This window comes from Giraffa tippelskirchi, chromosome 12, assembly GCF_054371585.1.
Source record: "Giraffa tippelskirchi isolate mGirTip1 chromosome 12, T2T-mGirTip1v1.2.pri, whole genome shotgun sequence".
Classification (NCBI taxonomy): domain Eukaryota; kingdom Metazoa; phylum Chordata; class Mammalia; order Artiodactyla; family Giraffidae; genus Giraffa; species Giraffa tippelskirchi.
Genome location: NC_137286.1, coordinates 141,419,441 through 141,445,021, shown reverse-complemented (window position 1 = coordinate 141,445,021; position 25,581 = coordinate 141,419,441). Strand labels below are relative to the sequence as shown.

Genomic DNA, 25,581 nt, shown 5'->3' with positions numbered 1-25,581 from the left:
GAGTTGGTGATGGACAGAGAGGCCTGCCGTGTTGCGGTTCATGGGGTTGCAAAGAGTCGGACACGGCTGAGTGACTGAATTGAACTGAACTGGCTATTCCTTCAGTCCATGGGGCTGCAAAAATTGAGGGTAAGAGAGAAGAGGCCAAAGAGGATGAGATGGTTGGATGGCATCACCGACTCAATGGGCATGGGTTTGAGCAAACTCTGGGAGATAGTGAAGGACATGAAGCCTGGCGTGGTGCAGTCCATGGGGTTGCAAAGTGTGGGACAGGACTTAGCGACTAAATAGCAACAACAATGGGGTTGCAAATGACTGAACAACTGAGCTGGCGTGCAGGCTTCTAGACTCTGCCTCTCGGGTCTCCAGCACAACACAGGAAGGTCTGTTTTGTGATTGCTAATGTAATATTCATCCGCTCTACTAATATGCAAGTGAAACTCTTGAAAACACACACTGTGACACACCTACAAACAAGTCCTTAGTACCTACGGTAACTGATTTAAATAAAACATTGTGGAAAGTTACTCTCTAAATACTTGAAATAATATCCTATAAAAGGACAGAAAGCACCATGCAAACTTATGTTATACACAGAAGCTTTATTTTGCCCAAGAACTACAGTATTTGACCTTTCAAAAACAGCAGTGAACACACACAAAATGTCATCCAGTTCCATAAGCAAAAAACCTACACGTCGTGCTTGACATTCTTTCTCCCTTTGCCAGCATGTACAGTCACAGGGTCCTGACCATTTGACCTCCTAAATATTTCCCCAAACTGCTCTTTTCTCTCTGTCTCCACTGCCGACATCCGCGCCTGGTACTGAAGTGAACGGCCAGCATCCTTGAATCCAAACTGGCTCTTTTCTCCATTCTTCACGTTTTTGCCAGAGTGGTCTTTCCAAATGCCTACCTGACTTTGACATACTCCTGCATAAAAGCTTTTAGTGCTCTTCCATTGTTTTTAGGGAAAGCCCCAAACTAGTAATGTGACCACCCAGTTTGGCACATGTTTAACACCCAGACCCCAGCTCTTACTGCTGTCTCTTTCACACTCTGCATTCTAATTTCAGTTTTCTTTTTGTCCTCTAAAATCTGTGTCTGCTCCTGCCCCAGGCCCTTTGCACGTGATGTCACCCTCTCCAGAAATGTATTTTTTAATTTTTTACTTTTAATGTCCATTTTTAAAGTCGTTATTGAATTTTTTACAATATTCCTGCTGTTTTATGTTTTGGTTTTCTGGCCACGAGGCATATGTGATCTTAGCTCCCCAACCAGGGATTGAACTTTCATTCCCTGCATTGGAAGGTGAAGTCTCAACCACTGGACCACCAGGGAAGTCCCTCCAGGAATAAAATTCTGTTCTGTTGTTGTTTAGTTGCTAAGTCATATCTAACTCTTGCAACCCATGGACTGTAGCCCTCAAGGCTCCTGTGTCCATGGGATTCCCCAGACAAGAATACTGGAGTGGGTTGCTATTTCTTTCTCCAGGGGACCTTCCCCACCCAGGAATTGACCCCAAGTCCCCTGAATGCAGGCAGATTATTTCCCGCTGAGCCACTAGGAAAGCCTTTATCCTGCTCTAAGCCCAGCTAACTCACAGGGACGTTTCAGATCTCAGCTCGGAATTCATTGTTTTTTCCTTACCCATTCAGGCTAGGTCAGACTTGTTTATTATGTGTTCTCACAGAAATAACTCCTTTTCTTGTAAGAATTTGTCTTATTTTGTAATGATATGATCAATAGTGTAACTAACTATTTCCTCTACTAGACCATCATGCCTTAAGACTACTGACTGTATCATTTCTGCTCATAGTTGTATCTCTAGGTCAAGAACAGTGACTGGCCAGACTATAATGCCTAAAGTTCACGCATTTATTTATCCAGTAAACAATGGATAAATAGATGCGTGAATTTTAGACATTATTAAGTACAGAATAATGGAAACTTGTTTCCATGTGTGTTCATAGTATTTAAATTTTCAAATTGATTATGTAACATCTAGGACAGAAAGTTTAGCCTTTGTGCAAAGAGTCCGACATGACTGAATGACTAACTCTTTCATTTTTGATATGTGTATATATATATACATTTTAATCAATTTTAAATAATATAATTATTCCCATTTCCTAGTGTCATACTCTCACCTACAACCTAGAAAGTAAAACAATTTATTTTTGCCTGTAAAATTCATGATATAACATGAAAATAATTCAGTGCTAATTATACAATTAAATCCACAGCAGGATTGAGCTTCATGGTGTTGCCTTCATCTGGGTAAAGTCATTTAGCCAACAGGTTGACATTTTCCTCTTGCTGGTCACTCTTCTTCCCACGAAGTGTGGCTGCTGCCTCTTTGCTGACTTTCCTGAACTTTCTCTGCAGTGGTCTATATCTGCCCTTCTGTGTAACCTTTGGAATTATCTAACAACTTGCAACCAGAATCTGGGGACTCATGGCCAGTGTTTTTCTAGCTAATAAAACAAAATCAAAGGAAGACAATCCTCAGATTTTCATTTCAGCAACGCGTGAGCTTCCTCTGTATTCCGCACGTTCATGTTGATGATGATTCTTTTTCCTTTTTCTCTTTTTGTTAGTGTTGGTGATTTTTTTTATTACTGACCTCTTTTATTCCAGTAAGATGACTTATTTGATATTCTGGGTGGGGGGGAAACCCCTTACCTTTGGCTCATATTTTCAACGTTGTTGTTATTAATAAATATTGCTCAGTAGCAGCAACATGTAAATAAAAAATATCACACAAATAGACATGAAAACATCTTAATCCATTCCTAATGAGGACCTAAGCCCTCAGAGTGTTAAAATCATCTCTGACATGGGATCATGCTATTCTTCTTCTCAAAGCATTTTTAACTGCACTATTGAATCAAACAAAATATATGTGAGTGGGCTCTAAAAATCATAAAGCTCAATACAGGTTAATATTTTTCAACAAATATGACATTTTAGGAGTATTTCAGAACCTACTTCTAGTTCATTTTTCTACAGAAGCTTGCATTTCATAGGTTGGATAAATGGATACTTTTGATTATTTGTGTGGTTTGGTTTGTATTTATGCAAGTGGTTTTTGACTGAGCACATTTTTATTAGGAAAAATCCACAATGCAAACACACACAAAAAGTTTTATGGGAAAAAGTGGAGCTTAAAGGAAAGAAAGTAGAAAAAGCTTGTAGAGGCATGTACAAATGTTTTTTTTAATCATTCAGTGGTGGGGGAAGGTGTGTATGCCTTGGGTGAAGAGGAGAAGAGATTCATTTTAAGTATTCCTATGTATTTTTGTTCTTGGTTTTTTTTTTAACTCTTTTATTCGACTTTTTCCTCCTTAACAATTATATCCTAAGACATATGACAATTCTGCCAAGGTGATAGCATATATCAATTATTAGTATTTTCCATTTATATTTGTTTTCACCTGTAGTTAGATGTAGGTAAAGAGTAGCTGTATAAGGTACATTTTAAAAAACAATGTTATGCATTTATTTTTGACTGTGCTGGATCTTCATTGCTGTGTGGGTTTTTCTCCAGTTGCAGCGAGTGGGGACTACTCTCTAGTTGTGGTGCTTGGGCTTCTCGTTTCAGTGGCTACTCTTGTGGAGCATGGGCTCTAGGGCACTCGGGCTTCAGTAGTTGCAGTCCTGGCCTCTAAAACACTGGCTAAATAGTTGCGGTGCACGGACTTAGTTGCTCCAAGGCATGTGGGATCTTCCTGGACCGGGGATTGAACCCATGTCTCCTGCATTAGCAGGTGAATTCTTTACCACTGAGCCAGCAAGAAAGCCCTAAGGTACCTATTTCCTGTGTTTTCACTGAATAAGTAATTAAGTTAAATGAATAACGATCTGTATGGGTAATCAATTCCTTAATGATACCAGGTAGCTAACAATGACCGCTTAAGTAGGATATAACAATTAAGTGTATAATGCTTGTGCATCCAGAGTCATACGGAGCTGGGCTAGGTGGCTCTGTCGATGTTGGTGGGACTTGATCACCAGTCTGGAAACAGGCTACTTTACGTTGGGCAACTTGGCTATGTTCCATGTGTCCCTCCTCCAGCAGGCTAGCCCAGGCGTGCTCTCAGGGTGGTGGGGGAGACTGAGAGGGCAAACCCAATTGAACACGTGCCTGACAAGCCTCTGCCCTCTCCCCCTTAGCTCACAGTGAGAAGACAAGTCAAATGAGATGCTGAAGACCTTTGATTCAGGGGAGGGTGAAGAATTCAGCCCATTTTTGCAACTGATCACATAGATGGGCAAAAACCATCACACTATTGTAAAGTAATTATCCTACAATTAAAAACAAACTATAAATTAAAAAAAATAAAATTAAAAAATGATTAAACTTGAAAATAAAGCACCTCTCTTCAGTTGAATGATAAATGGGTAGGAATAGCTAAATTAGTCATCTTGATGAAAATAAATGTACTTGGGCAAATTGCTTAACCCCTCTGGGCTCCGTTTCTTCATTTCTAAAATGACAGTACTAATAGTACCAATCTCATAGATTATAGTGTGGAATAGTTAGTTGATTAGGTAAATGTATAGAACAGTCCTTGGTACAGAATTATGCACAATTTAAGTGTTATCTGTAATTACTATGCTCAGTTTCTCAATGGTGTCTGACTGTTTGTGACCCTATGGATTGTAGCCCACCAGACTCCTCTGGCCATGGAATTCTCCAGGCAAGAATACTGGAGTGGGTTGTTATTTCCTTCTCCAAGGGATCTTCCTGACCCAGGGATCAAACCTGTGTCTCTTTTGTCTCCTGCATTGGCAGGCAGATTCTTTACCACTAGCACCAACTGGGAAGCCCTGTGTTATTAAAACAATATTGACATTATTAGTAATATTATTAGGCATCCATTGTTAAGCCATAACAAATTGTGAGAATGGTATATGGTTGGGTTAATACTTCTTTAAGCATATTTATTTTGTGGTAGTTTTGCTAATATTTATAGCACTGATACCATCTGTTCATGTTGCAAGCATTATTATTTTAGGAATTTATTCATGTCTATATTCTGGAGAAAACAGATTTAACATTATAGAACCAGTTCTCACATATTTTAATTACAATCTTAAAGCTTCTTACTTAAAGATACACTGTAAATATATTTGTTTCCATTTTCTTGCTTTAATAAATTTTTATTCTAATCATAAAAATAATAGCAAGCTTATGAATAAGGCCAATTTAATCAATACTTACTAAAATTTCATGATCATTTATTAATTTGTTCTGTATAGTAACAGGGGGGCTTCCCTGGTGCCTGAGTGGTAAAAAGTTTGCCTGCTAACGCAGGAGACTTGGATTTGATCCCTGGGTCGGGAAGATCCGCAGGAGAAGGAAATAGAAACCCACTCCAGTATTCTTACTTAGTGAATCCCATGGACAGAGGAGCCTGGTGGGCTACAGTCCACAGAATCGGAAAGAGTCAGACACGACTTAGTGACTAAGCAACAAAACAATTTTAATATAGTCAGAGATAAAAACAAGAGAGACGTAGTAACTCAATGGATTGTGGACTATGACATAGCCAAACACTTTCACAGGAAGCCCAGGCTCAGAACATACCATAAAGGCTTTTCCAGGGCTGAAACACTGATGAAAATGCTGATTCAAATGGTCTGCATTTGTATATAAGTGCAATCCAGACTTCATTTGGAAATATTCACAACTAGCTTAACGAGCCCTCCTCAAATTCCCTAGGTTGGAAAGTCCTCGAAATTTACCTTTAGATACGAGTTGGCAAAAATTTTTAGCAAAGGACCATACGGTAAATCCTGCAGTTTTTGCAGGTCGTGCAATCTCAACTCTCCTCTGAATTTTGTAGCATGAATTTGGCCCATGGACTGTAGCTTGCCAACGACGGAGTCAGATTCTCAAGGTTACTGTTAGCTATTAGGTTGTGATTATGCTGAATTATCTGGGTTTATGGCTTATTCATTGGTTACAAATTGTAGACCATGGGCCCTCTATTTCCCCCACCCCCTTCTCTGATTCTGAATGGAGAAGCCTAGCTTGCTGCATGCAAATGGCCCATCATGGTATTTTCCTAAACAAAGACATTTCCCTCCAAAGAGGAATTCTGCTGCTACTGTTAAGATAATAAGTACACCACAGATGGTGCTTTCATTTCAAAACAACCACAACAGAAAAGGAGCTATGAAATTTTTGTTTAATTGTTGTGTTTTTTCCTCCTCTGTGATTCGATGATTTCATCTGGCAAAGTTACAAATTAATATTTAAGCTTCTGCTGGGACTCTAGCGCTGTTGATTTTTGTTGTGGTGGTGTTGGTGGCTCTAAATATAGTCTGGAAGGAGGAGAAAAAGACATACCAAACTCCTTATCTATTTCATTTTGGCAGTTTCAAAGAGTTTATAGCTGAGCTTAAATTTAAATACGTCTTCTCGTATTATCATTGCCAGCTGTAGAATGTCTCACTGGCACAACCGTGGTGTTGCTCAAATATATAAAAACCATCCATCAGGTTAAGGCTGTGTTGACAAGCCTCCTGGGGTTCCTTCCTTCCTTAGTTCTTCTCTTGCCCGTCCACACTGGGGGTCTCCAATTGATGTGTTCAGGGGGCCATCTCAGATCCTTGCTACACACTATACTGAAAAACCAGATCACTAAAGATCTAAGGCTTTTATTTTCCCATGAGAACCGTCATCTTTTCTGCCACTCCGTCTGTCTGCTCAACTCCGAGACTAAGTGAGGGGCATTTATCCTCACATGTGCTGGGCTGGGCTGCACCCAGCAGGCCTGCAGGTGTTGTACTCAAGCAGCTTCAAGATCTAAGAAAAAGTCCAGAGTCAGCAACGGTGTCACTCAGTTCCTCCAACCATCCTATTATTCTATGATTATCTATTTAGTTATTTATTATTTATTTTTGGCTGTGCTGGGTCTTCATTGCTGCATGGACTTTCCCTAGTTACTGCGAGTGAGGGCTACTCTTTGTAGCGGGTGCATGGGCTTCTCATTGAGGGGGCTTCTCTTGTTTTGGAGCTCAGGCTTCAGGCGCTTGAGCTTCAGTAATTGTGGCGCATAGGCTTAATTGCTCTACAGCATGTGGGATCTTCCTGGACCTGGGATAGAACTTGTGTCCCCTGCACTGGCAGGTGGATTCTTAATCACTGGACCACCAGGGAGGTTCCTTATCCTGTGATTTTTGTACCCATTTTAGAGATGAGAATACTGAAGCCCAGAGATTAAGTAATTTTCCCAAGGACACACAGCAAGAAACAGAGTAGGGTTAGGATTGATCCCAGGCAGTCTGGATCCGCAGATGTTGTACACTGTCACTCTGTCTCCCATTGGCAAATTAAAAGTATATTTGTTCCTCAGGAAAAAGTTGAAAAAGTGAAAAAGTTGGCTTAAAGCTCAACATTCAGAAAACTAAGATCATGGCATCCGGTCCCATCACTTCATGGGAAATAGATGGGGAAACAATAGAAACAATGTCAGACTTTATTTTTCTGGGCTCCAAAATCACTGCAGATGGTGACTGCAGCCATGAAATTAAAAGACGCTTCCTCCTTGGAAGGAAAGTTATGACCAACCTAGACAGCATATTAAAAAGCAGAGACATTACTTTGCCAACAAAGGTCCATCTCGTCAAGGCTATGGTTTTTCCAGTGGTCATGTATGGATGTGAGAGTTGGACTATAAAGAAAGCTGAGCGCTGAAGAATTGATGCTTTTGAACAGTGGTGTTGGAGAAGACTCTTGAGAGTCCCTTGGACTGCAAGGAGATTCAACCGGTCCATCCTAAAGGAGATCAGCCCTGGGTGTTCATGGGAAGGACTGATGCTGAAGTTGAAGCTCCAATACTTTGGCCACCTGATGCAAAGAGCTGACTCATTGGAAAAGACCCTGATGCTGGGAAAGATTGAGGGGAGGAGGAGAAGGGGATGACAGAGGATGAGATGGTTGGATGACCTCACCTACTCAATGGACATGGGTGTGGGTGGACTCCAGAAGTTGGTGATGGACTGGGAGGCCTGGTGTGCTGCGGTTCATGGGTTTGCAAAGAGCTGGACATGACTGAGTGACTGAACTGAACTGAACTGTCCCTTATGAGTAGTTACCAATCTCAGCTTCCATTAATCCTACCAGGTCTCCTGAGAATGAGGGGGTTGTTTTCAACTCCAGTATTTCATGAACAGATTAAATTCTCAAAAAGTCTAGCAAAGAGCATTAGACAATAGTAGCCTTAAATGTAGTGTGTGTGCGCGTGTGAGTATGTGTATACACAGTAATTATTTAACCAAGAATAAAGAAGGGCGAAAAAGTACCAACCAGTCTCCACCAGCACAACTGCCTGAAAGCTTTGGCTCTAATGTGGAAGACTGAATCACCTCCCTGTGAAGTCACTGCCACAGCTTGCAGAAAGGATGTGCTATTGACTTCCTCGGAGTCCTAAGATGCAAACATTTTATCTAAAAAGACTTAGTGTCAGAGGTATACGAAGGTGTGTGCTAAGTCACTTTAATCGTGTCCGATTCCGTGTGACCCTAGGGACTGTAGCCCACCAGGCTCCTCTGTCCGTGGGATTTTCCAGGCAAGAGTACTGGAGTGGGTTGCAGTGCCCTCCTCCAGGGGATCTTCCCAGTCTAGGGGTGAACCCACATCTCCTGTGTCTCCTGCATTGGCAGGCGGCTTCTTTACCACTAGCACCACCATACTGAGGTATACTCTGAGAATAAACAACTTCTTCTGAGTCAAGGGTCTTCATTATCTTTCATACTCAACTTCGTCAATTTAGAGTAGAAACAATACATTTCTAATTGCCGATGCAAGGCAAGCAGCATCCTCCATATTTCATACATCACAGCACTAGGGATCGGATCCATGTAAGGAAGGGCTGACTACTCTGTGGACCTGCGTTTCCAAAGCTGGAGGTCAGTCTTCCTGGAGATTAAGATCAGTCTTCTATGATCCTCTTAATAAGGGAAGGCTCTGGCTACAGACCCAATATCTTAGCCAGCAGGTGCCAGCTCCTCTCCCCGCCTGAATGATCAACTGGGTCAGCCTTTACCAAACCCACTCCCAGTTGATTCTAAGACATATTTTTAACAATAAAACCTGCTTTAGGTTTTATTTTTATGCTTGGATGCCTTGAAAGGGAAGTGAAAGAGTTAGTTGCTCAGTCGTGTCCAACTCTCTGCAGCTCCGTGGTCTGTAGCCCGCCTGACTCCTCTGTCCATGGAATTCTCCAGGCAAGAATACTGGAGTGGGTTGTCCTTCCCTTCTCCAGGCAATCTTCCTGAGCCAGGGATTGGACCTGGGTCTCCTGCATTGCAGGTAGATTCTTTACCCTCTGAGTCACCAGGGAAGCCCTTTGGATGCCTTAGCCTGTCTCAATAAAATGACAAAGGACATGCCAAATTCTAATCTGTTTGTCCCAGAAGATCTATCTTCAACCAATATTATATTTATTAATCTTTTGAGGATAAGCCAGATTTAGAGCATTCCATTTTATTTTCCTTACCTCACCACAAATGTGTGAACTTGGACCCTTTTATCAGTCTTTCTTTTATCAGTCTTGTTCAGGGCCTGGAGATTGACTTACCAAGGCTATCACTTATTAGTAAGAGAACTAATAGGATATTTGGAGAAATAAAACTTAGTGGAAGACCAGAACATTTTTTCAGATGGCATCTTATTCAAATGAGGGCTACATAAATTCCTTTGGGAGGGGCTAAACCTATCTTTCTGCTATTTTAATCTCATCAGATTAATCACTGGAACTGTCATCTTTGTCATGAAAAGTATCTGCCATTAACAAAACCTGTTCCCCTTGGAAAACAATTTAACTTTCATTGAATTAAAGTTATGGTGCACTCTGAATAAATTGTATCCTGCAAGAGACACCACTTGATAATTAACACTCTCATGGGAAATACGTAAAGAACATTTCTATAGGCAACAATGTCATACCCCTTACTATGGTTAGCATAATTTTAACTCTTAAAGGTTTTATTTTTTTAGATCCTAAATGATGTGTTTTTCAGAATGTGTATAGAAAATAACTTCTTTAAAAGAAAACAAAGTTACCATTTTTCAGCAGTCATAAAAATCTATTAAGGTGAAAAAAAATTTAAGTACGTGATATTTTCAAAAAGATAATGACAATAAAGATCTGCTTTGCATCTGTATTTCATAAATATGGAGTAGCACAGTGTTGAGCCTATATAAAATAGCCACAGAAGCTAGTTAAGTGACTTCCACGATATGCAACTAGGAAGGTGGAATTTTTAAATTATTTTTCAAAGAAGTCTATCAGAAATGCTTTTGTAGGTTAACTTCTAGAAGTATGTAAAATCATCTATGAATATTTGTATTATTAATGATAATCGTAAAGTAGCAACTGTGTGTTATTCATCAGTTGATGTAGATCATGGTGTTGAAAGTCATGTTAACTCATTGTGCTGTTTCAAAATATGTGGAGTGGAATTTAGTCATGACAGATATTGATGGTTCTTTTGAAGAGTTCCAGGGGGGCTCCAGACCATGGGTTAGGTCATGGTTTTCAGCTCCCGTCTCTATGACCGGCTAACATGACCCCTGGCCTCAGCTCCAGGGGCTAGCTTGTGTGCCAACTGATTGTCAGGGGTTTAGTTTGAGGTGTCAGTTTGTCTCTTTGTAGGTAAGATGTGTCATCCTGTAATATCGGTGATCCAGTGAACAACTGGAAACTCTTAGATTATCATGTAATAATAACTCCTACAGAAATATTGAAAGTAGGTTAGCAAACACTTTCAATATATCTTTTATAGGTTTGGCCAAAAAGTTCATTTGGGTTTTTCCATAAGATGTTACAGAAAAACCTAAAGTAACCTCCTGACCAACCCAATATTATATTGTTTTAAATTTATTGTGAATACAGGGTGCTGGACTTCCCAGGTGGCACTAGAGGTAAAGAACCCACCTGAAAATGCAGGAGACAAAGGAGATATGGGTTTGACCCCTGGGTCTGGAAGATCCCCTGGAGGAAGGCATGGCAACCCACTCCAGTATTCTTGCCTGGAGACTCCCATGGACAGAGGAGCCTGGCGGGCTACAGTCCATGGGGTCCCACAGAGTTGGACACGATTGCAGCAACTTAGCACAAAGGCATGCACAGGGTGGTACTTCATCGTGCTGTTTCTTGAATTGTATCCTGTTCAACCGAATACTATTGCTCCTGTCTTCTATTTGTTACCCTATGAACTGTAGCCAACCAGCCTCCTCTGTCCATGGGATTCTCCAGGAAAGAATACTGGAATGGGTTGCCATTTCCTTCTCCATGGGATCTTCCCAACCCAGGGATCGAACCTACATTTCTTACTTCTCCGGCATTGGCATTGGCAGGCAGGTTTTCTACCACTGGTGCCACGTGGGAAGCCCCATACATACGTACATATATATTTTTTCCCCAAAGTGGCAGCTTCTTTTCAACACGTTGTGTGTTGATAAAAGTTAACACCTATATAGGAAGAGGAACATCTGGTCATCCATTCCCGAGTGCTGACTGGTCGGCCATCCTAGACAAGTTTCTGCAAGAAGGAAGAGGAAACAGGAGGAAGCTCCCACCCCTTCCTCTAACCTTCATTTCTTCCTTTTCTCTCAACAGGAACTTTTTACCCCTGAGTGCAAGTTTAAAGAATCTGTTTTTGAAAACTATTATGTAATCTACTCATCTATGCTATACAGACAACAGGAATCTGGCAGAGCCTGGTTTTTGGGATTGAATAAAGAAGGGCAAGTTATGAAAGGAAACAGAGTAAAGAAAACCAAACCAGCAGCTCATTTTCTACCCAAGCCATTGGAAGGTGAGTGTCATGTGTGCATTCTCCTGATCAGATGTATTACATGCTTATCGTCCACATCCATGACTCTGCCATGGCCACAAGGGACCCTCATGGAAGGCTGGAAACGTCTCTTATCTTGCTCTGGGTGGCGGTGTCTACTTAAATTGTGCATTTAAGATTTGTATACTTTATTGTATATATGTGTATGTGTGTATATATGCATATGGTGGTTCATCCTAATGAAACACAAGGTATCTTCATAAGATACTAGCTTTCAAAACCCTAAAAGCAGGTTGCTGCTGCTGCTGCTAAGTTGCTTCAGTCGTGTCCGACTCTGTGCGACCCCATAGACGGCAGCCCACCAGGCTCCCCCGTCCCTGGGATTCTCCAGGCAAGAACACTGGAGTGGGTTGCCATTTCCTTCCCCAATGCATGAAAGTGAAAAGTGAAAGTGAAGTCGCTCAGTCGTGTCTGACTCTTCGCGACCCCATGGACTACAGCCTACCAAGCTCCTCTGTCCACGGGATTTTCCAGGCAAGAGCAGGTTGGGCAGCTCTAATTCACTTGTGTTTCTGATGGCAGATGATTTTAAGTCAGCTAGTTTTCCCCAAGCACCAGTCAGTCTGGACGTTCCTTTCCCAGGATTCCCTAGGATCCTTTTCTAACAAAACCACATGAACTATTGGAATCAGTGATGTCACCAGATACTACTCAATTCCTTGGAGCTTCCTGGGATGTCAGTCCCGGTGATCCTCTTGCCATTCTGCACTTCTGCCTTATAAGATATTAATTACAGATTTTCAGTATTATATCTGAAAATGAGGCATAAAAATATAAAGTACCCCAGACTTGCCTTCAGTTATTTAAGGGGGTCTGTGGACGACTGGCAGGAGAGAACGTCTAAACAATGAGCTCTAGAAGGTTCTGGCTTTGCCTGTTGCTTTGTGTGGCTTTGAAGTTGACATAGTGTGACCATGTTGCTTTTTCATCACTTGAGAGTTTTGAATTTAATGACCTAAAGACCTAGACTGGAGAAGATGAGTGGGAATGAGTGTCCATGTGTTGACAGCATGTAGTGGAAGGAAGGTCTGACTTTTTCTAGGTGAACAAAGAGAATTGTATTAAATGCCTGCCATTCTCACATACTTCCTGTGGCCTGTGTGTGTGTGTGTGTGTGTGTGTGTCTACATCCCCCATTTAAACCTTCTCTCCTCGACAAAAATCCAGGCACACCCACATGCATGGTTTGGAGACACAAAACCAGAAAATGCAAAGGAAGTCATACTTTCTGGTCAGGGGCTGGAATTGACTGCTTTAAAACAGGAATTCCCTCTCGATGGGGCTACTCGACTTCCGGGAAAGAAAGAGGACAGGGCCTCCAGCGGAGGTCTGTGCGTGAACCTAACCGGGTAACATCTCCTTTTCTGCCCTCCTCCCCCGTCCCCGTCACTAGTTGCCATGTACCGAGAACCGTCTTTGCATGACGTCGGAGAAACGGTCCCGAAGGCCGGGGTGACGCCGAGTAAAAGCACGAGCGCGTCGGCCATCATGAATGGAGGCAAACCAGTCAACAAAAGTAAGACGACATAGCCACACCCTCACAGGTGTTGTGCCTGACTCGCCCCCGAGCGCCGTTGAGCCATTTATCCCGGCCAGACCCTCCCGCTCCCTCCAGGGGCCCAGGAGCCGCTGGGGGTAGGCTGCTCCCCGCTGGCCCGAACTCCTTGGTTGCAAGTGGATAAATCTCAACGCGTCGCGCCCCCCACAAGAAGAAGACACCTGGACGACCAGCTCAACTCAGACCATGGAATGCCCTACCAGATATGGAATGCCTTTTTAATATCTTTTCTGTGACTGTGACACTTCATGTGAATGACCTCCTTCACGAGTCCACTCGACACCTTGCCTGCTGACAGCTACCCATATTCCTTTTTGAGTCCCGTTTCGGCAAAATCCATGTGTTTCAGTTCGATTTTTTGTAGCACACAGATACTCTTGAGTAAATTTCTAGTTAGATGCTGTAAACCTGTGCTATTCTGGAGTTCTCTTCTTCCCGTTTATTTTTTCCAGGGCTGCTGGCTCTACTGTCTGTGACCATAGGGATGGTGTTCCTTTCAATCTTAACTGTTGTGGTTGGCTTAGTTGGGAGAGCGATCAGGGAAACAGAAAGCCTTCTAAACCTGTTATGACAAATTGCATCTATAAAGATTAGGACTGTGGTCTCCGGCTCACACAACTGATGAAACACACATATACGCCCCATCCAGTAGCAGATACTGTGCTCCCGAGGCCCACGTGGCTGGGCTGAGAAACGGGGTCAAACACGGTCATGGGAAGTGCTCTATGATCTGGGTTTGACATCCCCTTTAGTTTCTGTGTGTGTGTGTGTGTGTGTGTGTGTGTGTGTGTGTTTTATACATATCACAAGCTTACTGGTAATGGTAACATTTGCCTTGCCCAGCGAGCAAGACCCACTGGTTTTTGAGAAAGTGGGTCAAAAGAACTCTGTAGGCCTTGTAGGCCTGATTAAGGTTCATTATTCATCTATGAATCCTCATTATTTGGGAAAAAAAAAAAAGGAAAAAAAAGTCAATGATTAACAACCTACAAGAATTGCGCTACCTAAATCCATTTCAGATAGAGAATCCTTCCTGTTTTTAATGAACCAAACTTAACACCATCCCCGATTTGGGCTGCGTTCCACTCATACTTGGCAGAGCATGGGCAAGGTGGCTGTTGTGTTCTTTCCTGCAGCAGCAATGCAAACGTTAGTTATAAATTAGACTTTAATATTTTTGGTGTTTAATGACAAGTTTTTAAACCAGACACATTAGGTTAAAAAAAAAAAAAAAGTATTTTTTTTAGCTCAGCATGCTGAGTCAGGTACTGTGTATTTCACTGGTCCATACCTCTCACTCAGCTTCTGGGGTCCATGTGGCCCTGTAGCTAAGTCAGAGGTGCCTTGCCATGATCTCAGAATGCAGTCTGTTGAATTATTCTAGATTAAAAATAAAGGCAAACCAACACATTCAAATATCAGGTTTTCAGTCCATCCGATATATATATTTTTTCTTGCTTTTGTTTGATTTTGTTTTTTTAACTTCCTTTGGGATTTCCAACTGCTGAATTCTGAGCTTAGGGAAGACAGCGACTGAGGAAGTCCAGGAATAGTTAGCTCCACAGTGAAGAAGCCATGCAAAATGTTCACTATTGGCTCTAAGAAGTTTCAAAATGTTTGATACTAAACTGTTTGGAAATATATTTGTTAACTCTGTGTATACTTAATAAATTTCAGTGTTTTTCTCCTCTGAACAGTTAATTGAGACCAAACTGAACCTCATTTCTAGAAAACTATATGTGGGCTCCATGTACTGGCCTCTTGTTATTTTCCATGTGGAAGGATGACCCAGTCGCCATTTTCTCCCATCTGCACTGTATTTACTGGGAAATTATTTTGTCACTGCTTTCCTAAGTCTCCATGACAGCCTTTGCCCAGCCTTTAAAAATTTTGGCCTGCTTAGCTGATTAAAGATTTACTATCAACTGTTTATGCTTATTTCATTTTCATATTGAATTCCACTTTAATAAATAAAAAGTTAGCATAACATCTGAGTAGATTTATTGTTGATAAAGCTAAAGTACAAATACAACAAAAGTATTCTTCTGACCTCTCTTGATTTCTTATTACACCGTTTCAAAGCCTATTATTTTTAACGGCTAAGTTAAAATACATTAGATGAATTACATTAATCAATTTTTAGGGAAGACATATACTCCATAATACATGACAAACTGTGAATAACAACTTGAAATTCCAATTAGATGGACTTACCCTACCATGTGCACGTGTGCACAGGTGCACACACACACACACACACACACACACACACACACACATCAAAAAACCCCACCTATATGTTTTTGGTAATCAGCCCTACATGCTGGTTTCTTTTTCTCTCCTGCAAGCTTGTTGATTGGTTAAAATTATGACAAGATTTATTTTTGTAAATGAATGAGATTTCAGTAAATGTGTACCTCTGTTTTGTTTTTTACATGAGTTATCTATAAGGGCATTTATCCCTATGAATGGATGTCAAAATACTTTCTTCTAATATATGTTTAGATGTACTGCAGAGGGGTCCTTGTTATTTGTGATTTAGTTAGATCATTTCCTCTGTGTCTGGTCTGACCTGTTGCATGGAACGAGGACAGCACTGATGAACTGCATGTTGTAGGACCTGTGTTTCAAGAGCCATTGGTGTGTATTACTCAATCTACATACAAAGAGTTTGTCTGCATTGTACACTTTCTGTGTTTAATATCATTTGTTGTATTCATAAATACAACACATTGAATAAAATATTTATATGAAGGCATATTCAAAAACATCAAACAACGTTATGTAACAAAATGGCATTGCATCACCCACAGATATAGAGAAATGTCATGTAAATAAGTTTGGTAAACTCAGTCTCCCCTTTTACCATGCCAAAGAAGATTTTAGCTCTTTGATGATACCTCTTTTGCTATTTTTCCAGGATAAGACTCCACCGTTTTCCCCCCCTCAAAAATTAAGTTTGCTATTTTAAGTGCAATCTGTCGCCATTGATGTTCTGTACAGTAAATCTGATGGAATTCATGTGTATTTGGAGACCACCACGTGATCTGTACCTACATGTACGTATGTTGATTTTATCGAGTCTTTCCAGTATCACATGCCTTTTGCGTTCATATCTGGTGTGGGAGGGTTATGTCTGCTGATCTGTTATGGTAGCTGTTGCTTCACTCATTCCTCAACAATGCTCTGGAATGTTTATTGTTTTAATATTTCAAGTGATATCATTTTATTTTCTTATGTTTGCTAAAATATTTTGCTACAACTTAACCTGAAAAAAATTATAGAAGAGAGGCAAATGGTCCAACCTATATAGAGAGTACAATGGAATTGAGCATCATTCCATTACAAATCTTGGAGAATTTAGAGGTTCTTGTTCTAAATGTTCCTTTGCCCTGAGTGTTTTGGGTTAAGGACTGGCTTCAAAAGTGCCATGATGAACCCACAAGACTCCTGCCATGGTCCATCTAATTATTTGCCTCTTGGAGTGCAAGAGGAGTTTCTTTATCACACTTGGTCAGTTGCTTAATGAATGCTTAAAACACTAAAACAGTCAGCTGTTTTCAGGATGACCAATATCAGATTTGGCTCTTTTTTAAAACACAAGAAAAAGATACTTCTTGACTTAAAAGTTAGACATGTACCACTTCATTTAAAGTTCTCTCCCTAATATTAGAGGGAATATGAACATTTTAGAAGGAGACTATATCCAGGGACAGCTGTTGAGCTAAACACAGGCATCTCAGACTCCAGATGTGAACTGTGTTACTCTGGAGTAAAATACACTTTTAGAGTAGCTTTGTTAGCTTGCAAAGTGGCCTGTTGACTCAATACTGAGTGGGGTTTCAAAAGCTTTGATAGTGAGTCTGCAAACAAAGGTTGAATTATGTCTTGTTTTTGTTTTCTCTTGGTTTTCTCTATCATTTGGTCTAATCCCCATGTTGTGTTTGCATTTGAAGTGGTGGAGGCCATTCCTTCCAGTGCATGGTGAGAATCCAGATTAGCTCAGAGTCCAGGGTGATTCTCTTAGGTCTCAAGATGTTTGTAGACTCTTATTCAAAAGTCCTTTATGGAAGAATTCCTCAGTGATGGTTTGCCAAGCAACTGGGTTGGTGCTAACACCAATGGCAAACGTATCCTTCCCAATTGATGTATTTCCACCATAACTACCGACCAACTTGAATAAGCCAATGAAATTTCCCTCCAACTATTATAAGTTTATTCTTGCCCTGCCATTTTTTTTTGAAGAGGGAGTTTCTATCTAAGCAATGGAACCAAAAGTCAAAGAACAAAATCACATCTAAGAAGGGTAGAAATTTATGTCTTTGTATGTAACTATGTTTATTTTTCTCCAACTTCAACGTGTAAGTTAAATCACTTCTTCATAGATCTATTGATATCTGCATTGCTAGAGACCCAAAATCATACATCAACACAAACAAGAACTGTTGCAGCAGACAGAAAGTGGTAAAATGAAAATATTTTTGTTTTTTAAAAAAATATTCATTAGCATGTAGGTACCATGTGACTTAATGCCGTAATTTCCTTTTGGTTCAGTAATTCCAAGCTAAATGAACCCCAGTATAGAGCTGAAATATATTTTCAGCTTTGTCAAAAAATTTGGACCAATCACATTTTGAACTTTATAATACACTAATTTCTGCATATTTTAACTTTTTCTTAAAAAACCATGAATGCCAAGGGCATTTTTGTTAAATGAAAATAGGAAAAGAACAGCACTTTTGTTGTAGGTGATGTTAATGAAAATGGTTAACAGATATAGAGAATGATAAGAAAAAGAAGACACACCGAGTGTTATATGATAAGAGAGGAAGCTAAGAGCAGTTTCAGTAGAGCAGAGGCTGGCAAACTCCTGCTTGGGTTCAAGCCAAATCCATCTCCCAATATTTCTTACAGTCCAGGAGCTCAGAATGAATTTGTTTTCTCAGCTTTAAAATATTAAATGAAAACAAATAAGAATTTGTAACAGAGATGTATGTGACCCACAAAGTCTAAACTATTTACCATCTGGTCTTTTATAGAAACCAAAGTTCTGCAAGAAAGGAACCTGAAGGTCTTTTGTACAAATTATGATGGTTAGATAAGGTAATGAAGTTCAATGTCTGTGCAGCATCACATAAGGCATCAGAATTGCAACTGAACAATAACAGCTTTGTTTGAGGGGTAAAGTGTTTAGATAGAGACGAGGAAAGAATATAATCTGTATTGTTTCTTCACAGCTTATATTTCCCTCATTTACAAAAACTGATATATTGATTGCTATACTTGAGACTAGAGATACAATCACATGGTTGCACTCCTTAATCTCAGGATAGAAATGACAATTTTATAAATCTCTTAAAGTACAAGAACACTATTAGTACTATCAAAATCAGCATCAGTTAAATTTTCTCTTAAATAATTTTCAATATTAAACTTTTCAGTAACTCAGCAGATGCATATTTTCCTTATTTTTGGTGATGTGACTTAGAAAAGTCCAAGCCATGACTCTAGAATATTTACATCATCAAGTAAAATTTCCAAGTAAAACTTTTCATCTTAATATGGAAATGATTTTGTTACATTATTCTAGGATTTTACAAGATAGAAATCACCTTTAGAAAAAAAAAAGTGGGGTTTTTATTAGCTCTAAATAATTAAAGGTTGCCTAACTAATGTGTATAAGTAGATTTAACTGTAAATATGTAAGGGAAGTCTGAATTATTGTACATTTTCATAATTCAATGTGAATTTCATACAGAGCAGAATTTCACCATTAAGAAAATAAACATTTTGTTCTTATTATTGACTGAATACTTGTAATTTCTATTTCAGGCATTTCTGGATTTTTTTTTTAAAACCCTCTGAGCTTTTGAAACTTTTTATCTTGACATAATTTCTTGATTTCTTTGCATGAGCCTACTTTTCCAATAAGTAAATGTATCCTTACAAATAAGAGTTTTTAAGGGAGGTGAATGTATATTTCAGGCCCATCATACATCTAACTATATGCTGTCTTTTTAAAAGGCAAGTTACCATGGAGTAGTTTAAACAGTAAAAAATCAGAATTCTTATACATGTAACCCCTGCCCAATATTAAAAAATGTTCTAGAAATAGAAAATAGATACCCCTGAATAAAAATTCACTTTGGGGGGGGTGGTTAATCCTCAGTAGGTAAATATATACTGACACAGAATATAAGCAAGTTATGTCACTATTTATTTAAAATGTTGAATTGTACATTTTTCATAATATCTTCATCTTAAGAGAGTCTTTTTTTGTGTGTGAGTCTAAAGGGGGATAAGACAAATGACTTAATGGCTAAAATGACCAGGTTTATTTATATTTTTTCCAAAAGCACTGATGATGTAGTTTCTGCCCCCTATCCTATGTGTGTCTGGATACCTTATGTCTCCATGGAAGTGATGAGTGATATGGAATTCTGGCAAAATATGATCAATGGATTTATGTGAGGCTGTATTTTTTCCTTAGACATGAATATGGTCTTTCTTGTACAGGGTTGTGCACTTCTAACAACCATGTAATTCAATGTTTCTCAGCTCAGGCAGCCTTGACATGTGAAGTCAGGTCATTCTTTGCTGCGGGGGACTGTCCTGTGCCCCAGAGGACATTCAAAGCATCTCTGGTGCCCACCCACTGGATGTCCACCCCTAACATGCCCTCCACACCACCCAGGGTGACCATCAAAATTACCTGTAAACATTATTGTCAAGCATTTTCTGGGTGGTAAAGTTTGCCCTTGTTGAGAACCACTAACATAAATGAAGGTAGGAAAAGTTTTTTCTGATGCTATTTACATCAGAATTTGCTTAACTCATTTTTAATGGGTACCCAGATTTCATTCAGGCAGTCAGAAAGAGAAGAACATACAATAGTCTGTTTGACCTGTCGTAGTGGTGATTATACATGGTTTCCTCTGCATTTATATGTTCTGAGGGCCGAGATAAAAGAAGAACCCGGTTCCCTGCCATGTAATCGTCAAGGGTATTCCGTGCCGAGCCAGATTTCACAGGCATTTCCATTCCATCCATCCCAGCATTCACAGTTTCCACAGCTACAGATTCCATTCCCTGCAGCAAAGTACACAGGGTGCTCATCATCATGATGGAAAGGCACCATGTTAAAATACGTCATTCCAAACTGTAGCTGTTCATCAGCAAGACCATTTCATTCATCCTCTGCAGATTTTCTTATTCTATTCTGTAACCATCTTATCTCATTTAGCAGCTATGGGAAATCTAATTTTTCACACAATTAACGGCAGCTGCTTGATGCCACCCTGTGCGTAGCATCTAAGAGTGACCATTCTGTATCACTCCAGGTGGCTTCCAAGTCATAATTTTGTTTTCCTACAGACAGCAAGGTACGTCTGACTTATGAATAAATGTTGAAAACTATCAAGTCCCTTGACACAGAATGAGGTAAGCTGAGGAATCAGAAGAGGAGCCTTGTTTCATAGGGGTGGATTGAAAGTGAAGGTCTAGCTTAATGACACATGGAAGCTTTCATCCTTTACCTGCCACTGGAGATAAGGAGAACAGATATATATGTCTCTTTCCTCTGTAACTTATTCAAGGGGATGCATTTTATTAACATAACTGATTATCAGGATTCAGTAACTTGAGAAAGGAATAGCTATTACACTGCTGAGTTTTTTCATCACTCCCACCCCCTCAACACACACCTCATTCCTTGCAAACAATCAGCACATCAACCAGTGGTCTTTGGAAGCGGCAACTGGGTCCTGTTTAAAGTAATATTCCATTGCCTACATCTGGCTCAAAGTAAAATGGTTGTCAAGACCAGTGTTTTCTCTTTTCCATACAGAACAGCATCTGTGCAACTAGGGGAGAGGGGTTACTTGGTGGCAGTGTCCCAGCAGCCACATAATGCAGCTTTATTCTTTTGTATTCCTCTGGACTAGGGAATGAATGCCCCTTCCCCTTCTGTAGTGACTGGATGCACAGTAGGTCTTGATTGCAAGGATGCTCTCCTGCCCTGCCGTCTTTGGCAGGGTGCAGTGAGTGTGGTCTCCACTGCCAACTATGACAAAGAACGATTAGGGTCGGTGGATACGGCACCTGTGCAAATGAGCCCATCATGTTTGTCGCAGTCCCTGTCATCACAGTCGCAGAATTCTCCCGAAATGTACCATTCTTCAGCAGAACAAAGGCACTTTCCACAGTGGCAGGAGCCTGAAATCACAAAGGGCACTACTTGCCGTCATCACTTAACTAAAGGTTTCGGTCAGGAACAGAATATCATCAGTGCAACAACAGCGGACATCTAATAACCTATCAGAGGAAAAAGTTCATTGACTAGCCAGTCACTCAGAGGGGAGCCTGACTTACTGTAATTCATAAAGGTTATCCAGGAAAGGCTTCATTATGGACCTAGACAGTTGCAATTAGCCTTGAGCAAATGTTCCATGGCCCCGCCTGGTTGAAATGTCAATGAGGGCAGAATGTGGCTGATTCTTACGGATGGCCTTCCGAAAAGGTGTTCAAAAATAGATGTTCCTTTTTTCTTTTTTATTTCTGAATTCAATCGCGCCTTAAAGGTGCTTTGTTATTATTTTTGTTGTTGTTAGGAATTGAATAGCAAGTTCTATTAGGTGGGGATGCATTTTGTAATGAAAAGAACTACTAAATAATTGTGCTTACAATTCTGGATTTTCATTTTCATGATTTTCTTTAAATAGGGACATGCCTGCATATTGGGTAGCTCTTTAAAGTGCCAAAAATACACAGATAGTAACTCATGTATATCTGACTTATAAGATCTCATTGTTAGAATTTGTTGCCATAATCAAGGAAGGCTCTAATCCACTCAAAATGTTCATCTTTTATGAGGGTCTTGGTCAAATTACCTTTTGCATTACTTACTCATTTCTCCTCTTTTAAATTATTTAATTAATGTTATTAATTAAAAACTTCCTCTTTGGTTATTAAGAACAATTTGGTTTGCCCAGAAATAATTTTATTAGTTACTTAAATATATTTAAAAGAAAAGAAAATGTATGAGTTAAATGATGTCACAAAAGGAAGTTCTCTCAGTCTAAATGCTTTCACCTGATGGGCTATGAGACCTCATGTGGCAAAATTTCAGCTACAACAACAGTAAAGACAACTTTAAAATTTAAAGAAAATGCTTAAGAAGGACTTACCCATCCTTTTATTTCCTTGGATGGATTATTTTTTCCAAATGTGTTTTTCCTTTTACTAAAAGATGCTCATCACTAAATTGTTCGGGTCAAAAATCACCTTAAGAGATGGTGAAGTAGAAAAAAAGCACTTTGACCTATTTAACACAATTCCAGACTTGGTAAGTTCAAAATATATTGGGAGATGAGCAGCAATCAATCATTAGTGCTCTAGGAAACACAGTGTTTGAAAAATAAATTAAGAAACTGAGTGAGTAAAGCGGTTGAGAGAGAAGGATTTCCTGACATCACAGAATCCGGAAAGGATCCATATAAACACATCTCACGCATTGAGCACTATGTGGTATTTCATATCACGGAAATGACTCTCTGTATTTTAGCTGCAAAAATCCCCAAGAGCCAAGTTAAACTTTCCACATTCCTTGTCATGCTCCTAAAGAAGGTAAAGGAGTAGTCAGAACTAGTTACGAGTTGAGAGCTGGGTTTACATTTGTGAAGTCTTTGCTTAACCATAGCATAACTTCATACAGTCTTGTCTTACTTTCCTGAGGGTCTCATTGATTTGCATTTCCTTGAGCAAACTCTAGACAACCTTCAGTTCTGATGAGTGACTGACAGCCTGATGGTTGCTTAGGAACCAATGAGCAGGGACCTCCTGGCTCAAGTCTGTGAAGGATGCTGGCTTCTTCTTGGTCTCATTCAGGTATGGTGTTACCTTACTTTAGAAATGTATTTGTCGTACTTTTAAAAACTTTCTTTCAAATTTCTAGGCATGGGAGTGTTTACTATAAGCTCGTTTAGTAAATGGTTAGTGATCTGAGTGCAAACAAAGAAGACTTTTCATGGTAACTGCTTCAGAAAATACCATATTTCATTCTTTAATTCCATGATTATTGGAAGAATCTGGTTGTTTTCAGTTGTTTCTAAAATAGTTATCCCCTTTACATTCCAAACTTATTTCTACAAAGGAGCAGAAGTAAATGACTTTCTATGTTCATGATATTCACAATTATGTCTAGGATATCTTTTTTGTCACAACTCATGAAAAGATCTCACGTTTCATTTTTAAACTTACCCCCTAGCCCTGAAACTATTCTAATTACTGCTCTTGCTTCTGGAATGGTTAGCTTCAGGCTGTAACAAAATATTTTCCTAAAACTGGTTAAGCTCAGCTAAAGTTAATATGGTATCTTGGATGGACTGTTTGACAAGTAAACTCCAGTTCCAAAAGTCTACTAGACACTGAACTACTTCAAGTGAAAAATGGGGATTGATTTTTGTATGTCTGATGAAAAAATAGCTTTTCTCAGTCAGTGTTTTCCCCAGCTGTGTTGTTCTTTCTATTTGTGCCTCTCAGAGGTAGGAACTTTTTCTACTTGTAAAATTAGGACTAGCATAGCATGTAATACTAACACAGTGTGACCGGCATCAGGACCTCTTAGAGCCATGCCTTTGGTGTAGAGTGCTCTGACTTGTTTTCATCAGTAGTCAGGGCTCAAAGTGCACATGCGTAGAAAGGGAAACACTTAGACAAAGGATTCTGCCAGACAGACACAGACAAACACAGACCGCAGGACTGCCAGAGGGGATCAACTGTTCAGCTCCACTGGCTGGGCCCCCTCACACCCATGAGACCCAGTCCAGCTGAAGGGAGCAGCTGGACACCCCCAGCTTGGCAGGATCTAGGGTAGTAAGTTCATGACCACATCACCTAACTCATTTATTGTCTGTCTTGGTATAAGGACTCTAAAGAGTGCTCTGATCTTCCTTCCGTGCTGCTTACTGGCTTCCATTCCCGAGCAATCAACCACATTTTCTCATTTGTCTTCAGAGCATCCTTAGGACGTAAGAAGGGGAAAAAATGAAATTCTTCTGCCTTCGAAGATGAGAAAATGGAAGTACATCAGTTAACCTAAGATTCCAATCTGATTCAGTCTACTCTTGCATCTATCTGTGATGCTTCTCCCAGGGGTGGAGGGAGGGGGACTTCCATGTAGTTTCAGAAATGATTTGTGCATCCTATAGATCTGCCCGGACAGCCATTTAGTGAGGCAACCAGAACACAGAGCAAAGGGTGGCTTTTGAAACATGATTTCTCACCCTTTCTCTTTTCCAGGCGTGAAGAAGAGGCTGGGTTGGGCCAGGGGTGAGGGATGGGTGGTGGGGGTACCATGAACTTAATCTGGATGACAAGTATCAACGTAAGAGTGTAAGGGGTCATTGTAAGTGTAAGGGGACACACAATTAACAACTGTCACACAACAGCATCTTTAAGGATGTTAGAGGGGATGACCTATATTGAGGTGGAAGTTACAAGGCCAAGAAGGTTATTGCGTGTTCTTGGATCCAGAGGAATAAATCCCCAAACATCCTATGAATTGTATCATGCATCCGTCAAAGGTAGCTAAGCTTAGGGGAGACCTGGCTCTGCGTTCATCTCCGGTTATTTACAAAAACCCATCCTGTGTCAGGGTGAGGCACCTCTGTTCGCTGCCCCATTGACAGAGTCAGACTTTCTTTTTCATCCATCAAGCCTGACAAAATGCTGCAACCTGACATCCCAGCAGGCAGACTTCACTACTGTTCTAACTCCTCCATCTGTTATGAAGGTCACAACAATGTATCTTGTTTTAAATTTTTCTATGGAGTGATTTATTGTCTTGGCTATCAATTTGTAAAAAATAAAACGCTATTTCTTCATCGTCTCCTGAGGTGGCGGCTTTATTCACAGCTCCCAGGGAGCCCACATTGCGGGTTCGTTTTTCTGTGGGAAACACTCAGCTGGGACTGGGCTGCTAAACTGCTGTGCCCTGGGGAGCTCAGGACCCCACTCCTGCTCACACCTGCCCCATCATGGGAGAAAGAAAAAGACTGATTTCCTTTGTGAAAGCCATGGTGAGGGGTTTTCATGTACAAATTTGAGGGGAGAGTACATGGCAATATGGCAAGTCCATGAGATGCACCCAGA

The 25,581-nt window shown here is 40.3% G+C and overlaps 2 protein-coding genes across 5 annotated transcripts in view; one reads left to right on the top strand and one right to left on the bottom strand.

Annotated features, from left to right (window-relative positions):
• The window catches only part of FGF14 (fibroblast growth factor 14), a 619,177-nt gene extending 602,687 nt beyond the window's left edge, over window positions 1–16,490 (top strand). For 2 of the 3 annotated variants that reach the window (XM_081552096.1, XM_081552095.1), the window contains 2 exons: window positions 11,636–11,834; window positions 13,267–13,477. In XM_081552096.1, the coding sequence (XP_081408222.1) occupies window positions 11,636–11,834; window positions 13,267–13,403 (336 nt within the window). In that variant the 3' untranslated portion in view covers window positions 13,404–13,477. Of the gene's footprint in view, window positions 1–11,635; window positions 11,835–13,266; window positions 13,478–16,351 lie in introns of those variants that run through there. The other variant, XM_081552097.1, reaches the window with a different exon arrangement.
• A 1,254-nt stretch (window positions 16,491–17,744) lies between these two features.
• The window catches only part of ITGBL1 (integrin subunit beta like 1), a 214,816-nt gene continuing 206,979 nt past the window's right edge, over window positions 17,745–25,581 (bottom strand). For both annotated transcript variants that reach the window (XM_081552093.1, XM_081552094.1), the window contains 2 exons: window positions 21,532–21,645; window positions 17,745–20,520 (listed from right to left, as the gene is read on the bottom strand). In XM_081552093.1, coding sequence (XP_081408219.1) covers window positions 20,429–20,520; window positions 21,532–21,645 — 206 coding nt within the window. In that variant the 3' untranslated portion in view covers window positions 17,745–20,428. The remainder of the gene's footprint in view (window positions 20,521–21,531; window positions 21,646–25,581) is intronic.